Below are 20,027 nucleotides of genomic sequence, written 5' to 3'. Positions count from 1 at the left end.
ACTAGAGAAAGAAGAACAAACAAAAGTCAAAGTTAGCAGAAGGAAAGAAATCATAAAGATCAGAGCAGAAATAAATGAAACAGAAACAAAGAAAACAATAGCAAAGATCAATAAAACTAAAAGCTGGTTCTTTGAGAACATAAACAAAATTGATAAACCATTAGCCAGACTCATCAAGAAAAAGAGGGAGAGGACTCAAATCAATAAAATTAGAAATGAAAAAGGAGAAGTTACAACAAACACTGCAGAAATACAAAGCATCCTAAGAGACTACTACAAGCAACTCTATACCGATAAAATGGACAACCTGGAATAAATGGACAAATTCTTAGAAAGGTATAACCTTCAACAGAAAATATGAACAGACCAATCACAAGTAATGAAATTTAAACTGTGATTAAAAGTTTTCCAACAAACAACAAAAGTCCAGGACCAGACGGCTTCACAGGTGAATTCTATCAAACATTTAAAGAAGAGCTAACACCTACCCTTCTCAAACACTTCCAAAAAACTGCAGAGGAAGGAACACTCCTAAACTCATTTTATGAGGCCACCATCACCCTGATACCAAAACCAGGCAAAGATACTACAAAAAAAGAAAATTACAGACCAATATCACTGATGAATATAGATGCAAAAATCCTCAACAAAATACTAGGAAACAGAATCCAACAACACATTAAAAGAATCATACACCATGATCAAGTGGGATTTATCCCAGGGATGCAAGGATTCTTCAATATATGCAAATCAATCAATGTGATACACCATATTAACAAATTGAAAAATAAAAACCATATGATCATCTCAATAGATGCAGAAAAAGCTTTTGACAAAATTCAACAAGTTTTATGATAAAAACTTTCCAGAAATTGGACATAGAGGGAAGCTACCTCAACATAATAAAGTCCCACAGCAAACATCATTCTCAATGGTGAAAAACTGAAAGCATTTCCTCTAAGATCAGGAACAAGACAAGGATGTCCACTCTCACCACTATTATTTAACATAGTTTTGGAAGTCCTAGCCACGGCAATCAGAGAAGAAAAAGAAATAAAAGGAATACAAATTGGAAAAGAAGAAGTAAAACTGTCACTGTTTGCAGATGACATGATACTATACATAGAGAATCCTAAAAATGCCACCAGAAAACTACTAGAGCTAATCAATGAATTTGGTAAAGTAGCAGGATACAAAATTAACGCACAGAAATCTCTTGCATTCCTATATTCTGATGATGAAAAATCTGAAAGAGAAATTAAGGAAACACTCCCATTTACCACTGCAACAAAAAGAATAAAATACCTAAGAATAAACCTACCTAGGGAGACAAAAGACCTGTATGCAGAAAACTATAAGACACTGATGGAAGAAATTAAAGATGATACCAACAGATGGAGAGATATAACATGTTCTTGGATTGGAAGAATCAATATTGTGAAAATGACCATACTACCCAAAGCAATTTCCAGATTCAATGCAATCCCTATCAAATTACCAATGGCATTTTTTACAGAACTAGAACAAAAAATCTTAAAATTTGTATGGAGACACAAAAGACCCCGAATAGCCAAAGCAGTCTTGAGGGAAAAAAACGGAGTGGGAGGAATCAGACTCCGTGACTTCAGACTATACTACAAAGCTACAGTAATCAAGACAATATGGTACTGGTATAAAAACAGAAACATAGATCAATGGAACAAGATAGAGAGCCCAGAGATAAACTCACACACCTATGGTCAACTAATCTATGACAAAGGAGGCAAGGATATACAATGGAGAAAAGACAGTCTCTTCAATAAGTGGTGCTGGGAAAACTGGACAGCTACATGTAAAAGAATGAAATTAGAACACTCCCTAACACCATACACAAAACTAAACTCAAAATGGATTTGAGACCTAAATTTAAGACCGGACACTTTAAAACTCTTAGAGGTAAACATAGGAAGAACATTCTTTGACATAAATCACAGCAAGATCTTTTTTGTTCCACCTCCTAGAGTAAAGGAAATAAAAACAAAAATAATAAAAAAATTAAAAAATGGGACCTAATGAAACTTAAAAGCTTTTGCACAGCAAAGGAAACCATAAATGAGACAAAAAGACAACCCTCAGAATGGGAGAAAATGTTTGCAAACAAATCAATGGACAAAGGATTAATCTCCAAAATATATAAACAGCTCATGCAGCCCAATATTAAAGAAACAAACAACCCAATCCAAAAATGGGCAGAAGACCTAAATAGACATTTCTCCAAAGAAGACATACAGATGGCCAAGAAGCACATGGAAAGCTGCTCAACATCACTAATTATTAGAGAAATGGGAATCAAAACTACAATGAGGTATCACCTCACACCAGTTAGAATGGGTATCATCTGAAAATCTACAAACAACAAATGCTGGAGAGGGTGTGGAGAAAAGGGAACACTCTTGCCCTGTTGGTGGGAATGTAAATTGATACAGCCACTATGGAGAACAGTATGGAGGTTCCTTAAAAAACTAAAAATAGAATTACCATCTGATCCAGCAATCCCACTACTGGGCATATACCCAGAGAAAACCATAATTCAAAAAGACACATGCACCCCAATGTTCACTGCAGCACTATTTACAATAGCCAGGACATGGAAGCAACCTAAATGCCCATCGACAGACGAATGGATAAAGAAGTTGTGGTACATATATACAATTGAATATTACTCAGCCATAAAAAGGAACGAAATTGGGTCATTTGTTGAGACATGGATGGATCTAGAGACTGTCGCACAGAGTGAGATAAGTCAGAAAGAGAAAAACAAATATCGTATATAACACATGTATGTGGAACCTAGAAAAATGGTACAGATGAACCGGTTTGCAGGGCAGAAGTTGAGACACAAATGTAGAGAACAAACGTATGGACACCAAGGGGAGAAAGCCGCGGGGGGTGGGGATGGTGGTGTGATGAATTGGGAGATTGGGATTGACATGTATACACTGATGTGTATAAAATGGATGACTAATAAGAACCTGCTGTGTAAAAAAATAATTAAGATAAAATTCAAAAAAATAAAATAAAATATAAATAAATAAATATTATGAAAGAAAATATCTCACACACATAGACTGAAAGTATGTGAATGGAAAAGGTATTCCATTCAAATGGAAACGAAAAGAAAGTTGGGGTAGCAATACTTATATCAGACAAAATATACTTTAAAATGAAGACTGTAACAAGAGACAAAGAAGGACATTTAGTATGAAAAAGGAATCAATCCAACAAGAAGATGTAACAATTGTAAATATGTATGCATGTATGCACCCAACATAGGAGCACCTAGATACATATAATGCAAATATCAACAAACATAGAGTGAAAATTTGACAGTAATATAATAATCATAGAGGACTTTAACACCCCACTTACATCAATGGACAGATCCTCCACACAGAAAATCAATAAGGAAATACTGGCCTTAAATGACACCTTAGACCAGATGAACTTAATAGCTATTTATAGAACATTCCATACAAAAACAGCAGAATACACACTTTTCAAGTGCACATGTAACATTCTCCAGGATAGATCACGTGCTAAGCCACAAAATAAGTTTCAATAAATTTAAGACAACTGAAATCTGAAAAAGAATATCACCCCTTCCCAAGTGGTATCTTTTCTCTGATCACAGTTCTAAGAAGCTTAGGCTAAAAGTACATCCATGACATTGATACTTTAAAAGTTTGTAATACATTCTAAGTGTCCATCCTTAAGATCCCCTGAGGGTTTCAAAAACCCAAACATGAGGGCTTCCCTGGTGGCGCAGTGGTTGAGAGTCCGCCGGTGCAGGCGACATGGGTTCGTGCCCCGGTCCGGGAGGATCCCACGTGCCGCGGAGCGGCTGGGCCCGTGAGCCATGGCCGCCGAGCCTGCGCGTCCAGAGCCTGTGTTCCGCAACGGGAGAGGCCGCAACAGTGAGAGGCCGCAACTGTGAGAGGCCCGCGTACCACAAAAAAAAAAAAAAAAAAAAACCAAACATGAAAAACTAAAAACAAAATGCAAATAAAGTTGAAAAACACCTCTTGCTTTATTTTACAGGAAAATTAATAGTATTTGATTCTTACAGTGGCTTGGATTTCGTCCCTTTAAAACAGTATAGGCAGATGCTCTGTGCATTTTCATAAAGGAGCAGCATGGTTAGGCTTGTTTTTTGAATCTTAGCGTCCCTAAATGTATGTAGCAGTTGAATCAGCCCTTTATGTCACTAAAGGTTATGTAGAGCTGTGATTATAATATTGATCCAAAAGCTAAAAGCATTAGAAACTAGGAACTTGGAGTATCATCCACCTTTAAAGAAAATGCCCATAAATAGCCTTGCCTGTAAATGTTAAAGGACTCATATTTCAGTTGATTTTCTATATTCATTGCACTGCCACTTAATGACATAAAGCATAAACAGAACTGTTTTAAAAGTAAAGAGGCACAAAAACCCCAGTATACTGCAAGATTCCACAGCATGTCAATGTTTCTAATACCTGTAGGTAACCTGGATAACTAGAAAGGAGAAATCTGGCGATTTAAACTAGACAACATTTTATACTTTGTTAACTTGGTGACTCCCTTGGCTTTTACTGCCCTTCCTCAAGAGTGATTTGTGTGGAGTCTGTTTTCTTTTCTTCTACCTACAATGGAATAAGTGTATATTCTTGTTAAATTCTTTACTGAAAAATTTCAAAACACCTGTGTGAAGGAACCTGACAAGAATACAATGATGCTTGGAAATTTCTGCATGCCAAAACAAGGTAAAAGGCCAGTTAAGGAATCACTTTGCTATCCCGCAGAAATTAACACATTGTAAATCAACTATACTTCAGTTTAAAAAAAAAAAAAAAAGATCCAGTTAAGGTTGGGTATTAAAATCATATATCTGTAATGCTTTAGTTTTTCTCTTCAAGGTATTATACAGCTTGTAATTCCTAAAAGGCAAGTATGTTTTTTTATCAAGACTCTCGCCCTTACAGAGACGGAAAAGACCCAACAAAATTCCAAAATGCTAAAGATATGATGAAAGAGCTCCCCCCAGCAATTCTGTTTTTATTACTGTAAGTTATATGTTGTTTTACTAAAATGATAATACATAGCTAATAATAATTATTTTCCCCTATTCCAGAACTGGAATCCAGGCTCAGAGAACAAATAACTTACTCAAGTAGGCTGTAGCACTGGAATCAACAGGTCATGGAAATGCCAGAAACTGAAAAACTACTAAGAAATTTTCTGACTCCTTGAAGTTAGCTTCTTGTGAACACCTCCTTTCAAAATGTTTTGTTTAAAAGACTTGGTGAAAGATAGTATTAGACGTGTCACGGTAATTTCTTGTAATTTCAAGAGTCATTTTCAGCGGATAACAACAATAAAAAGGTTTACTTTTCCTTTCAGAGAAGCATAACTTCCTCTACAGAGGGAAAGACAGACCAGAGAAAGAAGGAAAAGCAGGTGTTCAAAATGTTACACAACAGTGATTTTTAATTATGAGTCAACATGGATTCCATGCCAGCATTTTGCAACCCGAACACAAAGCTAATCACCTAGGAAATACGAGGGCACGTTCATAGAATCTAGAGTTAAGGAATAACGATAGTAACTGGAAATTGTCTCTATTATAGAAGGAAATGTTTATGGGAATTACTGGATCAGTAATCGTCGATTCAAATATTCAAAATAAAGCAACAGTGGCCAATTACTAGTGAGACACAGGCACTATGAAAGTGAAAACTGTCGCCCTGTAACAGACGCCTGTCATATAAATTCTAAGCTGTTTGGTTTAAAACGTATTCATGCGCACGCGGAACCCCGGAAAACCAGGGAGTTAAAGTCAGAGCAAATACAAGATTTCTATACAGGGCACATGACAGAGAACAAAAGAGGTGGGGGAAGGAAGACACCCACCTCTGGTGTCTCACATAAAAAGCTCATAAATCAAAACCGTGAATGAACGGTTATAGTGTATGCAAGGCATAGGGTACAGTTTAATACGGGAGGGGTGGGGGGAGCAGGTTCCTTTTTAAAATTAGCTTTCGCCTCTTCAACCCAGATCTTTGTGCCTCCGTGCTACCGATGAAGCTGGGCGGTTGCACAGAAAAGCGCCGCTAGATATTTGGCCAGGTCTCCCACCGTTCAAGCACCGGGGGGTAAACACACCTGACCGCTTAGGAGGGCCGTGCCGGGGCCCGGTAAGGACCAGGCACTGGGCACCGTACCCTCCCCCAGGGTCGGGAGTGAGCTCAGCGCCGCCGGAGCCGAGCGGAATGTGGGAAGTGGGAAGAGGAGGAGGCCGCCCCCTAGGGGAGCCGCGCCGCAGGCTGGGGGCCGGGGCGGGAGGGGCAGGCGGGAGGAGGCGGCCGGTAGGGAGACCGCGCCGTCGGGCGGGGCCGTCCCTTCAGCTGGCTCGGACCCCGGCGGGGCGGGCAGTAGACGGAACGGCAGAGCCCAGACGCCGGCCCGTAGCCAAGGAGAAAGGTGGCGGTGGCGCGGACGGGACGGGGCGGCGGCTCCCCGCCGTGACCCTCTGCTCCCCTGCCCAGGCCCGGGTGCGAGTCGGAGGCGGCGGCGAAGGAAGGAACGAGCATGGCTGAGACCTCGCCGCCGCCCACTGCCGGCGCGGAAAGTTGCAGCGAGGAACCGGCGAGGGGCGGGAAGCAGCGGCTGGAGGAGCCGCGCCGCGCTTCAGCCGGGGGCGCGGACCGAGAGGACGAGGCGGGGCCGCCGCTGGCCTCCCCCGCGGGGCAATCGGAGCCCGGCTCGCCGGTGGCTGCCCCCTTCTTCCTGCTCTACCCGGGCGATGGAGGCGCCGGCTTCGTAGCGCGCCCGCCGCCGCAGCAACAGCGCGCCTGGAGGACCCCGCCGTCGCCGGGCTCCCCGCTGCCCTTCCTGCTGCTGAACTACCCGAGCGGCGGCGGCGGCGGCGGCAAACACCGTGAGTAGCGGCCGGGAAGGGGGATGCCGGTGGGGAAGGGGGGCCTCGGCCGGGAAGGGCCAGTCCGGCTCCGCAGAGCTCCGCCTCCTGCTGGCTCCCCGAAGCTGAGCAGGGCCCCGAGCCAACGGGGACACTGGGCGCTGGGGGCGGCTCTCGGGAAGCTCCCATCCGGGGGCGCAGGGGGGCGGCCGCGGTCCGGGCGCCGGACTGTTTACCTCCTAGTCTCCCAAGGCCGCAGGCTCCCGCCCGGCCTCCTCTCCCCTCCCGGGCCGGGCGCTCGTCCTCGCCAGCCTCCCACGTGCTCGCCGGGTCCCAGCCCCGGGTCTCCGGTGGGAGCCCTCCCTGAAGGAATGGAGGAGGGGGCGGTGTCCGGAGACCCGGCAGCCCAGCTGTCCCGCCTTCTGCGGGCTCCCAGCGCCGCTGCGGTCGATAGGTGTGGCTGCTGCGCCGCCGCCGCCCGCGTGGCCTCGGTTGGACCACTAAATTTTTTACTAGCGTTCACTCCACACCCGTAAATATCACATATCCGTCCCCCACAATGGGAAGAGAAATCAGGAACTGTGCGCGAGATGACGAGAAGGGAAAGTGTGGCTTTAGGAGGTCACTTCCCAGGATAATATCGTTTGATAGGAAGAGGCCTCCACCTTTTAAAAGCACTATCACCGGAGTCCTCTAAATGCAGCGCACCGCACTTTGTGCTGTATCAGTCAACAAATGTCTAGTGCAACCTGCTGTGAGCGGGGCCCTAGAGTAGGCAATGTGTATAAAAGACTTGAAGAATATTAAATCTGGTTTAAAAAGACAAGATCTTAGAGTATGAAAATGTGACTGAAGATACAAGGCATGATATAAATGCCTAATACTTTGCTGTATGAGTTCTGAAAAGGGAAATTTGCCTAAGGTGAAAGGGAATCAATCGATCAATCTGTCTCTGTCTGTCTCTCTCTGAGACACAGCTAGAGGTTTCTTGTTTAGCACGAAAGCAAACCTTTTAACTGTTCTGCACTGCCAGGAAACCCCGACTTTGCCTTTTCTGCCCCTGATCCGTCCCCTAGAAAAAGGTTAACATTAGTTGAATACTTTCTATGTGCATGTGCTGTGATTATCATAGTTAATCGTCACATCTCTGTAAGCCAGATATGCCACTTTTTCAGGTGAGGAAGCTGAGGATCAATGTGATTAAGTGATTTGTCCTAAGTAACAGTGTGAGAGAAAGAATGAAGTTGACCCAGATTCTTTGCCTACCGAGCCCATGTTCTTTAAGTGACTAGCAGACGTCCAAAACTGTGATTGGATGGTTCCTCCCTAGATTAGGGTCCATTGGATTCAGCTGGAGGTAATCCTTTGTTAGCTTCTCTTTATTACTTACCTAGAATGGGGGCCAACACTGACCATAGACCTAGAGTCTTAGTAAAGTCATAGTTTGTTGCAGTAATCCACTAATTTCCAAAAGAGAGTGTCTAATAATGTCAGAAATGAGTCTTTTGATAAGCAGAGGAGGTAAAGATAAGAATATTCGCAACACTGCTTTTCATTTTCTAAGGCATCTGCTTTCTACTTTGTTCTTTAAGCACAGCCTCTCTTTTTCTTCCTAAGAATTTCTATTTTTGTGTAATCTGCTTATTAACCAGTCATTATAGGATGAAGAAGACCCTCCTCTCACTTCTTCATAACTCTGTAACAGTTGTGGTAGAAGTTGTGATATAGAAAATTTTTTCAACTGTTGGCAAGTATCAGTTATGGGAATTATCTGAATTTCAGGTGGTTTATTTGATTCCTTCTTCATATTAAGGGTTGACTTTATTTATTTTTAAGTATTGTCCGAAAATTGGGGCCTTAGCATGATCAAGATCAGCAACGGAGAACTTAAAGCTAAAGTTTCGTAACTGTGATCCCTTGGTCCTTACCTTACAACAGTAGCAGATGTATGGCATGATTTGTTAGCATATAAAGTTCTAATAGTTTGTCCTGGTCTTTAATTTCTGAAATAGTTTATTGGTGTGTGAGTACTCAGAAAATTTACTGGGAAAATACACGTGTCCCACTTACACTGTTTTTAAAGACCAGTCACTGAGGACAGTTCATATTGTCAAAGATCACTGATACTTATTTTATTCAACTATAAAACTGAGTTAAAGTAGTTTTTGTCTTGTACTGTTTTTATTTTTACCTGTTATTTTTATATGTACTTTAGAACACACATACTTGCAAAAAGGAATTCTCTGGATATTAATAAAAATACTTCCTTGTTGCTGCTCTGTAGAGTCAGTGCAATATTGCTTTATATGATGTACCTGGATATCAGAACTCGGGTTGTCCTGATGACTCATTTGAGCAACCTGAGACCAGCAGTTTTTCAAAGACTTCTCATTTCAGTTAGCAGGGCAGTACTTAGACTCAGCCTCAACAGCTAATGAACATTTGCCTCCTCAACACTGAATTTTTAACCCTCGCTGATGTACTTGCCAAAAGTGTATAATATATAATCATTTTGATAGACTGTTTATTAAGGCATTATTATCTCTTCATTTTAGAAGTCTTGACTGTACTCAGAGATTTTAAAATTAACCTTTACATTTGAGTTTAGAAGATTTGTTATAAATGACACCGATGAAGAACAGCAAAAATGTGTGCAGAGGAGGTAGCCTAAACCTTTCAGGGTTCATGACATGTAAGGTTTCAGTGTAAAATCTTGCAGGATATAATGTCCATGAAACATGCAGCGAGCTTAAATGCAATATGAAAGGTTTCTGATGTGCCTTGTTGGATTATGTCACTCTCTGACTCTGAGTGCTGGTAATCTGCTAAATTTTTATGCTCCTAGCTTTTAAATCTCAAATTTCTACCATGCCTTTTTTTAAGTAAAAATCACAAGTAGCACATGGATCTGTTCTCACTATTTAAATGTTTTATAATGCAAAAGTACATTGAGCACAAAGTGACTTTCCTCTTTGTGGGCCCCCAAACCCTCCTCTCCCCCACCCCCCATCACCACCACAATTTATTATCAGAGACTACCACTTTTGAGTTTGGTGAGTTTTCTTCCAGAACTTTTGCATGCATTCACAGAGATGTATGTGTTCGTATTTCGTGGGGCCATTTCCCCCTTGGTGTATGACCGTCCATTCCAATTTCTCATCAACTCTATAAGAAGGAGCTACTTGCATGCCATGGTCCAATACTTTTGAAACCAGGTCCCCCTAAAACTGAGTTCTTCTGCCAAGTTTATGATTAACCTCTCTATTCAAAACTCTATTTCCGGGCTTCCCTGGTGGTGCAGTGGTTAAGAATTTGCCTGCCAATGCAAGGGACACGGGATCAAGCCCTAGCCCGGGAAGATCCCACATGCTGTGGAGCAACTGAGCCCGTGCACCACAGCTACTGAGACTGAACTCTAGAGCCTGCAAGCCACAACTGCTGAGCCCACGTGCCACAACTACTGAAGCCTGCCCGCCTAGAGCCCGTGCTCCACAACAAGAGAAGCCACGACAATGAGAAGCCCGCACACCGCAACGAAGAGTAGCACCCGCTCACCGCAACTAGAGAAAGCCCGCGCACAGCAACGAAGACCCAACGCAGCTAAAATATATAAATTTATATTAAAAAAAACCAACAACTCTATTTCCTTTCTTGTCCCATACTTGTTCCCCTCAGGATTGAGGAGTATCAAAGTAAAGGGGGCATTGAAACCAAGCAGGACCCTGTGGGACTTTCCCAAGTACAAAAGTCCCACTTCTTATTTGTAGAAAAAAAGGCTTTAGACTCCTAGGCCTTCCCTGAGTTCCAAAGAGCAGATGCAAGCAGTCAGTGAAGAGGACAGTAGTGTCACAGGACTCCTGGTTTCTCCTGAGGGGATATAGATAACAATCTGATGCATATCTTTTTTTAATGAATATTTAGATTTATGAATCAGTAGATTACTTCAGTTCTTTGTGATTTTTTATTTTATTTTTTTATTTTTGCTGTGTTGGGTCTTCGTTTCTGTACAAGGGCTTTCTCTAGTTGTGGCAAGTGGGGGCCACTCTTCATTGCAGTGTGTGGGCCTCTCACTATCGCGGCCTCTCCTGTTGCGGAGCACAGGCTCCAGACGTGCAGGCTCAGTAGTTGTGGCCCACGGGCCCAGTTGCTCCGCAGCATGTGGGATCCTCCCAGACCAGGGCTTGAACCCGTGTTCCCTGCACTAGCAGGCAGATTCTCAACCACTGCGCCACCAGGGAAGCCCCTGATGCATATCTTTGAGTTGCTCTGTAGAGACTAAGACCCCCATCCAGGTGGACAATGGCCACTACATGCTGACCACAAGCAAGGTAGACCCCAGACTGGTTGGAACCAGAAGTTTGAGATTCCTGAAACATCAGCCTGTTACCTCACCACCAACCAATCAGAAAAAGGTCCACAAGCTGATCACGCATCCTACGACCCTCTCCTCTAAAACTGTCTTTAAAAACCCTTGCCTGAAAGCCATCCAGGAGTTCGGGTCTTTTGAGCATGAGCTGCCCATTCTACTTGCTTGGCGCCCTGCAAATAAACCCTTACTTTGCCGCAAACACCTGTTATCAGAGTTTGGCTTTCTGTGCCAAGGGCACACCAGCCCTTGCTCAGTAACACCTAATGCCTTCCTTTTCCATCCTAACTTTAGAAGTCATCTTGTGAGTGGACAGAATGGACAAGAGATGGCTTCTCCTTGGTGTTGGAGGGAAGAGGCACCCCTGCCATTTGCATGGTTATCAGCTTCTATTGACAGTTCTTTTCCTCTTTCAACTCTCAGAGCTACCACAAACATTTATATTTAAAGCAATGCCATACAAATAGCCCACATCTCTGCCCTTGTCTTTTCTCTCCCAAATACAGCAGTGTACCAAAAAAGAGTCCACTCACAAAGTAGCAGCTTTCTTTCTGTATTTGCATGTGCTATTTTGAGATAGGAGAGCTAGGAAAGGAATAGAAAGAAGGGGGAAACAGGTCTTGGGAAGGACTGGAAGCGTTATAGTGACTACCCACGTCAAAGTTGGGTATACTTAACAGTGAATGCCTTGGTTGAGCCCTGGAAAGTGCAGAGAATGAGGCTTCTAGAAGCATTCACTGTTTCTCATGGATGCTCTTTAAGAGTCCATGATGTGGGGAATGAGTGCTCTCATTTACATATGAACCCAGGAATGTGTATTTAAGAGGAGAAAATCAATTTTAGGTTCACAGTTTCATACACACACCTACAATAGAAAGAGATGTATGTATTATATAGGTATATGTGCATATATACATTATTTGTATGTGTATGTATGTATTTATTCATTGACTTTATTCTCCATGGGTATTTCTATTATTATGTCTCTCTCTTTCTTCTCTTTTCATTGTTTAATAGTACTCTAGAAAACATTATACCTGATTAGGAGTTGAATACACATTAATCAGTTCATCTGCTGTGTGCTTTTTAAACTTTGAAAAGACAAAAGTCACTTTTTTTGGATTTGTAAATGTAGAGGCATCAGCTCAAAATTGGGAGGTGTGCAGGGGAAGGGTTGAACCATCAGAACCAAAAAGTTTTGAGCATTCACCTCACATGAGTAGGTTTTAGCTTGATGTGTGACTTTTTAGAAGACAGCATTTTGTTATAATTAATGTAGAGCAGTGCCTTCATTTACAGTATTGTGATTCACAAATCTGTCAGCCATCAGCTCTTTTCCAGCTGTGTTCAGAATGCAAAGAGCCACTTTCTGATTCATTAAATGCTGTTTTGTCAAATAGCAGAAGTAAAGGCCCATAAGGGGGGAAACCCTCAGAAACGTAGCATCTTCGGTGTGTAATTGTAGATTAGTGACTACCAGAGACCTGTAGTTTAGCCCTTAAGAGTATCTAAATGCAGGTGGGTCCTTTTCCACACACAGCTGAAATAACCTGGGATCTTGAGCATCTAAGGTCCTGGGAGCTGGGTCATACCCCCATTTCCCACCTCATGACTAAGCTTGCTGTCTGCTGCTTGCCTTCCTGATTTTGCTTTTATCACCACTGCTGCCTAAACTGTCAACAGTTTGTCTTCCCAGCCAATTGCTCCCCTTCTCTTCTGCCTGCTTTCTTTTGTTTTACCTCCTCTTCTGGCCTGGCATTATCAAAAAGTCCTGTTATGCTTCTTATTGACAAAGCAACAGTTTCAGAATATTAGATGTAATTTTTGAGTCTTTGTTTTGGCTGCCCTGCTATTGATAATCATGGGTTCATTCTTTCAGAGTTTTCTTTTTTCTTAGTTCTCATCTTAGCTTCATTCTGGATACTAGAGGATCCTAAAAGGTTCTTCATTAGATAACAGAAATTTTACTGTAGTTCTGTTACCCAAACAATTATGAATAAAGAATGTGACTAGTAAGATAGTAATGGTACTTAGTGGCTACATTTATAGAATATTTTTATGTTCTAGGCAGGGAGGCACAAACTTCACATGTATCAGTACTTATCAATTTGGGGGGTTATATTTATAAGAGGTATTTCTTAGAATTTCCATTAGATGGAAGAGCTAGTGCATAAAACTACTCACTTAACAATGAAAGCTGAAAAGAAAAAAATGGGGAGGAGTAGTTCACATAGAATTCATATAGGTAGGTGCAACATACGTTTTTCATCAGAGTATTTGATTCAGTCTTTTAGTGATATCTAAGCTATTATGAAATAAATTCTGATAGAGTAACCTTGGATTTAGAAGATTATTCTGGAGATGTAGATTCTTTGGTTTTAGGAAAAGTCTTATCTCAAACTTTAGCACACATCAGAGTCACCTGGAGGTCCTGTTAACACAGATTTCTGTCCCTGTCCCCAGAAGTGTTTTTTGTTTATTTGGTTTTTGTTTTTATGTTTTTACTGATATATAATTGACATATTTTTAAAATTATTATTTTATATTGGAGTATAGTTGATTAACAATGTTGTATTAGTTTCAGGTGAACAGCAAAATGATTCAGTTATACATATACATGTATCTATTCTTTTTCGAATTCTTTTCCTATTTAGGTTATTACAGAATATTGAGCAGAGTTCCCTGTGGTATACAGTAGGTCCCTGTTGGCTATCCATTTTAAATATAGCAGTGTGTACATGTCAAACCCAAACTCCCTAACTACCCTTTCCCCTCAACCTTCCCCCCGGTAACCATAATTGACATATTGTGTTAGTTTCAGGTATACAACATAATAATTCAATATTTGTATATATTGCTTTTTTTTAACTGAAGGACAGAGAATGAATTCATATTCCTCAATAGTCTGAGTATCCAAAGCTCATGTTGTTAATCACTGTGTACTCCCTCCCCAAGGCCTTAAAGAACCCAGTTTGGGTAGAAGGCAGTAAAAAAGTTCCTGGGTGGGAGAGACAGCAGAGGAAAGGTGGCAAAGAAGGCAACTTTTCAGACTGAAATAATAGTATTGGCTTCAAAACATGTTCACCTGACTGTATTTTGTCTCTCATCTTTTCCCTTTTTTGTTTGACTTTTAACAGAAACCTATGTGTTAAACAGGTAAAATTTTATCAAGAAGCTGAGAACATATTTTTCTAGTGTATGTTATAGGTAGTAGAAAGTCTAGGTGGATGATGACGAGAGTTTAGCCAAATTAACTGGATGAAATAATGATAATTCCTTGTTGGCTAATATTTTTGAAAATTCCTTAAATAATGAAACAAGTTGCATAAAAGATATGCTGCTTCTCTATCATTACACAATAAGTAACCTGTAGCCATCATAAATAAAAGTAGAATCTCGTTTTAATGAACTTTGCAGAACATCACAACTTACATTTCTACACAAACCTTATTAACATTATAATGTCTTCCTACAGTGCGACGTGGCTCAAGTATGAGCTTTAAATTTTTTTTTTTTTTTTTTTTTTTTGCTGTACGCGGGCCTCTCACCGCTGCGGCCTCTCCCGTTGCGGAGCACAGGCTCCGGACGCACAAGCTCAGCGGCCGTGGCTCACGGGCCCAGCCGCTCCGCGGCATGTGGGATCCCGGGGCACGAACCCGTGTCCCCTGCATTGGCAGGCGGACTCCCAACCACTGCGCCACCAGGGAAACCTGAGCTTTAAATTTTATTTTGGGAAGTTAGTAGTATACCATAAGCATAAAGAATTGGTTTGAAATTACGTGAAAAGAAATGCTTTTAGAGTTACAAAGGCAGTGGTACTTGAGAGGGTACCTATCAATACTGTCATGCCCTCTACTGTAGCTATGTTTGAATAATTGTGAAAAGTTCATAGTCTTCCTAAAACATAACAGATCAGGAATCAAGGGCTGCTGGGCCAAGATGATATTCCTCTTTGCACAACCCATCTTAGTGAGTATCTGGTTCTAGACTTGCTCCATACGGAATGGACATGACACTCAGCATGTGTCAGAGGGAGTGTCATGGATGGTGGGGCAGAGGCGGGAAAGTCTGAAACCTCATGATCCATAAGGAAAGGAGAGATTAGCAGACTGTGACAGTAAAAGGCATGTAGAAAGCGGGAGCAATTGTTTCAACATATTGCCTTTAAGAATATGGTTTTTCTGTCTAATTTTAGAATCTGTTTATGGACTGTCCACAGACATTTATCTGCTTCCTCTGCCTTTTTTATGAACTTAGGAAATCTGGTCACCTGTTATGAAGGCTTGGTAAAATTCTGACCCCCTCTCTCCTCTTCCTTTCTCAAGTCCCAAGTGATGCCCCAGCATACCCTTTACTCAGATCGCCTTTTTTACTTCCCTTTACCTTAGTCCCTTGAACATTCATCCTTACTGACTTTCATTTCATGTGATTGATAGGGTTTTTGGGTTTTTTGGGTTTTTGGGTTGTTTCCCGGTACTCTCGAAAGCAGAATCACATATTAAAATGATGATAATGGCTGCCATTTACTGACTGCTTACTTTGTGTAAAGTACCATGTTGAGCATTTTACTTTCATTACTTCATCTAACTCTGAAGTAGTGAATATGAGTATCGCCATTTTGTCAGTGAAGGAACAGGCGCAGAAACAAGCACTCAGCTTCTAAGTGATGGACCTAGGATTGACTGTGGGCATTCTGGCTTGAGTCCACATGCTCTCAGCCTCCTTCACCACCTCCCATAACTGGAATCACATCCTAAACTGGAGGCTCCTCTTTAGGCAGCAGTAGCCCTCTAGTTCCTTGTTCTACCTGATAAAGCCCTATTTGCTAAAAATGAATGAATGTGAAATTCACAAGCCACCAGCGTGATAGAGAAAATAGTTAGGTATGTAAGCAATACTGAATAGCCATGTGTGTGACAGGGATTTAGAAATTTCTTAAACACCTATAATTTTCTGTTTCTTGTCTATTGCCTTGTTCTTTCTTCATATCCATAGTGGCTAGACATAATAGGTGCTTTATACATATTAAATCATTGAATCTGTTGTGTATAAATGAATAAAGCCTGTGTTAGAATGACATGTTTGTTGGGGCATAAATATAGCTTGATTTTCTAGAACTTGGGGTTTTTCATGGTTGAAGTGAAACAGGAGGGTGGAAATATATCATTGCAAGAATATAGAGTGCTTTAGAGTTACACGTCTATACCAACAAGTATCTATGGAGTATCTGGTATTTGGTAGGTATTATTTTAAGCAAGTGTGTAATGGTGTGTAAAACAGGCAGAGTTCTTCTCGTGGAGCCTGTGATCTTTGTGAAGCTAGTTATTTAGTTCCATGTTTATAGCTGAATAAATTGAGACAAGAGGAGGATAAGTTTCCCAAGATTGTCTACTAAGTAGTTGGTAGCTTTACATCTGTAAATTATTACCTACTGCCACGTAGCCATGAGATCCATTTTAGTTATTAAGGTAGGAGTTATTTTCAGTCTTATGCTGGTTAATTTTACAAGAAAAATATTACGCAATGTAATAGTCCTGGTGGTGTTTTTAGCAACCATAACTCAGCTTCTCAGGTATACTCATAGTATCTATTATCTTCCTTGGAATATCTACAAAGTAATACTGAGCCTGCCAAGTATATAAACCTAAACTTGTAGCAATCTCAACATTAGAGGAGGATATAATAGATCTTTGTGTGGGGGAGGGAAGGAAGTGAGAGGGAGGACTGGCGCATGTGACAAAGTCATGATCTTTCAATTGAATAATCTTATAATTTAGCAGAAACATCTGGGCTTTCCCAGATGGCATCATGATGGTAATTCATCAAGGGAACCCTTTTGTGCTAACAGCAACTAGTGAACTTGGGGGGAGGGGATGAGACTTTTCTTCTTAAATTGTAAAACTGTGACCCAGGAAGCCTTGGGGAACAGAACTTGTGAGCTTTACAAATTGATGTAGTTGCACAAGTTGACAAATTTTAAGAAGCACTATTGTGTGCAGAATAGGAACTAAGTAATAGGAGGAGTCAGCTAACTGTAAAAGAAGTAAGTGAAGTGGTCTCTTACCCTCAAACCTGTTGAAGAAGAATTGGCATACCTACCAGAAATCTATTTCTGAAAAGTATCTAAATAATATCATTTAAAACGAAAAAATTAGAAATAACCCAAATGCTCACCAGCATGAAAATAGATCAAAAATTGTTTATACATACAATGGACTATTACCTTGTAGCACAGCAGCGCAAAGGGTAAGGTACAAGCTACACACTACAATGTGGATAAATCTTAGAAAATACAGTTTTAAGTGAAAGGCTTAGGTTATATACAGTATCAAACCCTTTTCGCTACAGTTAAAAAAAAAACAAGCTAAAATATTATTTAGGCATCCGTGTATTTGTAATATTTCTAAAATAAGACAGTGATTTACACAAAATTCAGAAGTAGCTGCCTCAAAAGGGGAGGCAGGAATTCAGAACAGAGAAGGAGCATGTAAATGAAAGACACTGGTCTGTTTCTCCAGTTGGGCAATGGTTTCATGGGTATTGGTGATTTTTTTTTAAGAATTAAAATTAGGCATCGAAGTTTGTTATTTAAAGAAGTTCTGAAATGAGTCATTTTAGAAAATCGTTCCCCCCCACTTCATTTATCTTTTAACACTTCTGGATGTATCAGGTGTTCTTAATATGTCCACCCGGATAAGTAAATGTGGCGGGAACTCGGTAAGATGGTTTTTTCAATGGTACAGTTAAGCAAGTGACATCCTTCACAATAGTCAGGAAGAATCTGGTTTACCCTTTGCCAGCACAAGCAGAAAGATACATGCTGGATTCTCAGCTTCTCAGAAGATGCCCACTTGGGAATTCCCTGTGCTCAATGGTTAGGATGCAGCACTTTCACTGCTGGGACCTGGGTTTGATCCCTGGTCAGCGAGCTAAGATCCTGCAAGCCTTGCTGCTTGGCCAAAAAAAAAAAAGAAAGAAAGAAAAGAAAATGACCACTTATTAAAAACGTAAACTAGATGTATAAGGGTGACTAAGTGGAATATATGGTTTGTGAAACATTAAGGTGTAAAGCATGAAAGCGGTTAAATTTTTTCTCTGCTTCAAATCTTAACTTTGTTGAAATAACTGTTTAGGAAATTTCAAGAGGACCTTGCCTGTGTTACCTTGTTTTTGCTTTTGTTTTGTTTTCCTTTATTTTCCCTGAGTAAAGTTTAATCCTTGGGGTGGAGTGCTGAAGCTGCAAAGTATAGAAGAAAAAATGGACTTCATGGGCATTCTAGAAGCAGCTGGGGATCCTGGTTCTGCCACTTGCTAATTGTGTGATCTTGGGCCAGTTATGTGGCTCAACTTTGGTTTCCTTGAATGTAAAGAGGAAATATCAATACCTACTTTGTAGGATTCTTTTTTTTTTTTTTTGGCTGCATTGGGTCTTCGTTGCTGTGCACGGGCTTTCTCTAGTTGCGGCGAACAGGGACTACTCTTTGTTGCGGTGCACGGGTTTCTCATTGCGGTGGCTTCTCGTTGCGGAGCACGGGCTCTAGGCGCGCGGGCTTCAGTAGTTGTGGCTTGCGGGATCCAGACCGCAGGCTCAGTAGTTGTGGTGCACGGGCTTAGTTGCTCCTCCGCATGTGGGATCTTCCCGGACCAGGGCTCGAACCCGTGTCCCCTGCACTGGCAGACGGAGTCTTAACCACTGCGCCACCAGGAAAGTCCCAACTTTGCAGGATTCTTGTGAGGATTTGATATGATATTTACAAAGCACCTAACAGAAAATAAAAATTCAATAAATGGTAGCTACCTTAAGTAGTAATAATTTTTCCACATCATATAACAGGGCCATTGGGTGTGACAAATCAGCCTTTGTCTTATAATAGTAGCTGAGTAAATATACTTTAAAGGAATGTAAATACTAACTTTGAAAAGTGAATCTCATTTGCTTTGAATCAACCATAATGTGGAAAATTCATGCTGGGTGAGCAGTTAGAACATAGTATTGTTCAGGTCATTATCTTGGATTTGAACTTCACATAGCCTTGTTAATTCTGTTTTAGGGCCACAAACTACCCCAGACCTCCTCACAACTCTTTTACAAATATATGCTGTTATTCTCAAGTGGAATCAAATGAGAAAATAGTTCAATACAGCTTATAATTAGTGTGTTTATGAGAAAAGATTATGAAAAAAAAGTTCAAGGTTTGTATGTCTTACTGATGACTTAATATTGCCCTTATATTCTAAGCTAATATGTTTACATGGTAAAAACATTACCAAGCAATATTTAAAATTATTTTTATTAGTCCTCTATTTAGTGCGTGTTTTCATAGTAAATTCATTGCTTATGAACAGAACAATGAGTAACTGTCATGTTGAAGACTCAAGAGTGGTTACCTGCAAACAGGTATAACTGGGTAAAAGTACAGGTTTTCCTGCCCACCCACAGTTCTTATTTCTGAAATAACTGCTAATACCCCCTCAAACTGATAGGTATGGGAAACTCAAGGGTAACCAGTACAGACCGGTTTTTCTCTCCTTGGCAGAAGTTTTAGTTGCTTTGGGCTTCCTTCCTTGTGTCTACCTGGAGAGGACCTTTGGAAGGAATGTTAATCAAGTTTCTGTGCTTATTGACCTAGATGTTTTTGTTTTGCTGGTACGTTGTAATCAATCCAGATCTCCTGTTCAGGGTTAAATAAATGCTTATTGTTTGGTTGGTGGGAAGATTGTCCATCA

At 41.0% G+C, this 20,027-nt stretch overlaps 1 protein-coding gene across 8 annotated transcripts in view; it reads left to right on the top strand.

Annotated features, from left to right (window-relative positions):
* Positions 1-6,384: 6,384 nt before the first annotated feature.
* The window catches only part of RUFY3 (RUN and FYVE domain containing 3), an 85,207-nt gene continuing 71,564 nt past the window's right edge, over positions 6,385-20,027 (top strand). For 2 of the 8 annotated variants that reach the window (XR_009540300.1, XR_009540299.1), the window contains exon 1: positions 6,388-6,955. Coding sequence is in view for 6 of the 8 variants with exons in the window: in XM_060148062.1 (XP_060004045.1) it covers positions 6,607-6,955 (349 nt within the window). In the remaining 2 variants the exon portion in view is untranslated. Of the gene's footprint in view, positions 6,956-20,027 lie in introns of all 8 variants that reach the window. The other 6 variants (XM_060148062.1, XM_060148063.1, XM_060148060.1 and 3 more) reach the window with 6 other exon arrangements.

The sequence above is a fragment of the Lagenorhynchus albirostris genome, chromosome 4 (assembly GCF_949774975.1).
Source record: "Lagenorhynchus albirostris chromosome 4, mLagAlb1.1, whole genome shotgun sequence".
NCBI classification, from domain to species: domain Eukaryota; kingdom Metazoa; phylum Chordata; class Mammalia; order Artiodactyla; family Delphinidae; genus Lagenorhynchus; species Lagenorhynchus albirostris.
This window is presented reverse-complemented; position numbering and strand designations above follow the sequence as displayed.